General features: G+C 34.3%; 1 protein-coding gene across 1 annotated transcript; it reads left to right on the forward strand.

Moving 5' to 3' along the window:
- The first annotated feature begins 2983 nt into the window (after positions 1–2983).
- On the forward strand, positions 2984–4222 carry LOC113788023 (uncharacterized). The gene has a single exon (XM_027337304.2). It carries the CDS (start codon positions 2984–2986, stop codon positions 4220–4222), a length of 1239 nt encoding a protein of 412 aa, XP_027193105.2.

Consider the following 4222-nt stretch of genomic DNA (forward strand, 5'->3'; position numbering starts at 1 on the left):
TGTTTAAGGAATATGAATTGTATAAGTGGACAAGCAAGAAGCCATTCACTTCATCAAAGTGCATAAGTATCCACTCAATAATGAAATCATCTCAAAAGGAATGTATCATATGTCAATCATTCAAGAGAATGATTATTTCATCTTCAAGATAGCACCTTCATGAAGAAGATGATCAAATACAACAATCAATGATCAAACTATGCTATAAATCAGAAGCAAGATCATTTGAAAAGAAGAAAAAATACAAAGATTGAACAGAGAATGTGTAACAACCTATCTATTTTGTTTTGTTAAGTATAGAAGTTAATGTTTAAAAATAAAATAATTAGTTTATTTGTTTAAAAATAAAAAGGGCATTATTGTAATATTTGGACAAATGAAGGGTAATGGCATAATTTCCCCTCTACATTTTAAGTATCGTTGTTTTTCTTACTCTTCCATTCTTCCGTTCCTTCTTCTTCTCCCTTTTCTCCTGTTACTGTTAACCACCTCCCTCATCCTCCCAAATTTTCAACCTCCCATTTCCTTTCATTTTTTCAAATCAGTAAACCCAAAAGCTTGATAAAGGTCTTCAAACCCATTTTTAAACTTTGCATGTCTCAATGTAACTAATCAGCTTCAACAGCGAAGGATGATAACCAAAATTGAAGAACTTGGGTCAAGGTGACAATTCAAGCAAAAGGGGAGCTCAACAACCAAGTTAATCAGAACATCATCTTCTTCCTTGTCACAACCAGTGAGTTCTTTTTATTAAAGATTTTTATTTTTATTTTTTTATTTTGTTAAGAATAGGAATTTAACTTTCTAAAGTTGAAAATAAATAAGTAAATAAATAAAATAAAAAAATAAAATAAAATAAAAAAATGAAAGAAAACAACTCACATATTAACCTATAGGGATTTTCATTGAAAATAAATCAGACGTGTGTATTGTTGTTTATGGGTATGATGTTTGTGAATGAATTATATATATTAGAAAGAAAAAAAAATTAATTACTCGTGCCTGATTAGATTTAAGGTGATTATGCTTGTGGAGCACGATTTATGCTCGTTACTGCTGTTGTCTCTAATGTGTTTGTGAAATTGTGTTATGTTACTTTAATTTCTTTTAGTACGAGGATTTTATGGGTTGAAATTTTTGAATAAATTATTTTACGTTAATACGGGTTAGGAGAATTAGAGTACGATGAAATGGAATTTTTGCATATAGGTGTTTTTAAAATTTCATCCAAATGATTTTTTCATGACTTTTATGCTGATTATTAAATTCATGACTTTTATATGTTTATTATTTTTCCATGACTTGGTGTTGTTACTATTTTCATGACTCAGATGTTGTTTATATTTTTGACTAGGATTTCCGTTTTGAATTAAGGACTTAGGATTAAATTATTATGAGTTTAGTATGTCGCCTAAAGTTATGTATAATTGTTATGGATGAATGATGCATTTTATATATGACATAATAAGGGCATTTTATACAAAACATTTCAAGTTTTATATATGACCTTATTCACGGTGGGACATTTAGGTTATTCCAGGCATGGGATAACAGGTAAAGGAGAACAATCAGGACGTTGATTGGGATTTGGTCAGACCGCCTTTACCAATCAGGACTCAATATCTTGGTGACCCACACTAAGATATTGGGCGACTTTTCCTTATTCCAAAGGAAAAGATTTGAGGTCATGCATATGTTGTTCAGAATAATATATATATATATATATATACATGTATAATAATAATAATCATAATGATTGTTTTTTTTCTTCTTGAGATGTATAACTACTTTTGTATGTTTTATACACTTTTATGAAAGAAACTCTTTGAGATTGTTTTCCTCTTATTTATAGAGCTCACTGAGATATTTTATCTCATCCCAATTATTATTTTTTTTTAGCAGCTGGAGGAACATGAGACATGAATATTAGCATCAGAAGATCAGTTCCAAACTCCTGGACTTAGAATTTGATCTTTTGTTTTATGATGTAATCAGACAATTGCAGTTTGTTTTCAAGATGTAATATTTTATGAATCTACTAAACATGTTGTAAACTATATTTCTGAATATAGTTTTCAGTTATGATGGTGATTCTTATTTATTATTCATTGTTAATTACCTCTGTTTTATTAAGGTGTAAGGGTCCAATTATAATATTCTAGACAAATGATAATGGGTCTTACATTTTGGTATCAGAGCCATGTCGATCCATTTGGACTATGGATTATGTGTTAGGAATTAGAATATCTTTGTTTTACTATGCATTCTCATTATAATTTCACCTAATATTAAGCCTGATCAACTTGTCCAATTATCATATTCTAGACAAATGATAATGGGTCTTACATTTTGGTATCAGAGCCATGTCGATTCATTTGGACTATGGATTATGTGTTAGGAATTAGAATGTCTTTGTTTTACTATACATTCTAATTATCATTTCACCTAATATTAAGTCTGATCAACTTAGTATTTTGTGTATGGTATGCAGAATTATGGCTGAATGATCTAGGAGGAATCTTGCCCCTGAAGATAGTATGACTCCACCACCCACTGCTGAACTATGGGAAAAGGTTATGGAAGCTTTTCAAATGCAAGCAACGGCTACCCATAATCTGGTACAACAAATGGCAATGCAAAGAGATAGCACTGCAAATGTCAACAGGGTGTTTATGATTTTCTTAAGTTGCAGCCTCCAACATTCCAGGGCAGCTGCAATCCCTTAGAGGCTCAAGCTTAGTTGGATGAGATTAAAAAGGCATTTGAAGTAGTGCCTTGTACTGAAGAACAAAAAGTGGCATTTGCTGCCCATCTACTAAAGGGTGGGGCAGAGTATTGGTGGAGGAGTGCAAAGACTTATCTTCAGACTCAAGGAACCCATATGAATTGGGAACACTTTGAGGTGGCCTTTTTAGACAAGTATTATCCAAAAAGTGCCAGAAGACAAAAAGAGTTGGAGTTTGTGCACCTGCAACAATGAGACATGTCTGTTGCAGAGTATGTTGTTAAGTTTGAAGAATTGGCTAGATTTTCTCCACATGCTCAATATGCACCCACAGAAGAATGGAAGATAAACCAATTCGAATGGGGATTGAGACCTGAAATCAGAGGGAACATAGGCCATATGGAGCTTACTAACTATTCTACTCTTGTACACAAGAGCTACATTGTTGAAGATAATTTAAAGAAGGTACAAGAGGAGAGACAGGTTAAGTGGCAACAAAAGAAAGAGTCTGGAAAATTTGGTCAACAATTGAAGGTAAAGACTCCCCAAGGAAAGGGAAAACAAGTGCAGACATCCAGTTCCCCAAGAGCAAAGAAGTGTCTTAAGTGTGGCAGAGATCATGGGGGAAAGTGCTTGGTTGGAAAACAAGTCTGCTACTACTGCAAACAGCCTGGTCATATGGCTCCCTTTTGCCTAATACGCCAAAAACAAGCAGAGTCCAACCCAAACAAGTCTAACACTGGAAGGGTCTGTGCTCTCAGTGCAAAGAAAGGTATGAATCATAATCTAATAACTGGCACTGGATTCATAAATGAAATTCCTTTCATTGTTATGTTTGACACTGGTGCATCGCATTCTTTCATCGCCTCTGATTTTGTTTTGCAACATAATCTTCCTGTACTTGAAATGCCTTATCCCTTAATTGTAAGCACTGCATCTAAGAATTCAATAGAGACCTCCTTAGTATGTCACCAGTGTCAAATCACTCTGTTTGATAGAGTTTTTCCAATAAACCTAGTCTGTTTGCCCCTTAAGGGCTTGGACATCATATTAGGAATGGATTGGATGTCTGATCATTCAGTAACTTTGATTTGCCATGGTAGGAAAGTCATAATTCCTCCAGGAATTCCCCAACCAGAGGAAACCAAATACCGCTCCTTGACCAACAGTTCCATACTCTTCCAATGTCTGACGAATGGGGTTCAAGGAGTATTATTATTACTATCCTCTAACTCAGGGTCTGAAATGGACTTGTCCAATATTCCTGTAGTCAGTGAGTTTGAGGATGTCTTTCCAGAGGATGTGACATCTTTGCCTCCTGAAAGAGAAGTAGAGTTCTCAATAGATTTGGTCCCTAGAACAGGACCAATCTCCATTGCCCCTTACAGGATGTCCCCATTAGAATTGAGTGAGTTGAAAAACCAATTAGAGGACTTGATAACCGAACAGTTTATCCGACCAAGTGTGTCTCCCTGGGGAGCCCTTGTATATAAATAG

Source organism: Cicer arietinum, chromosome 1, assembly GCF_000331145.2.
Source record: "Cicer arietinum cultivar CDC Frontier isolate Library 1 chromosome 1, Cicar.CDCFrontier_v2.0, whole genome shotgun sequence".
Lineage (NCBI taxonomy): Eukaryota > Viridiplantae > Streptophyta > Magnoliopsida > Fabales > Fabaceae > Cicer > Cicer arietinum.

Coding starts and splice junctions, on each gene's coding strand:
- LOC113788023 (XM_027337304.2), top strand. CDS start 2,984: ATGTCTGTTGCAGAGTATGTTGTTAAGTTTGAAGAATTGGCTAGATTT.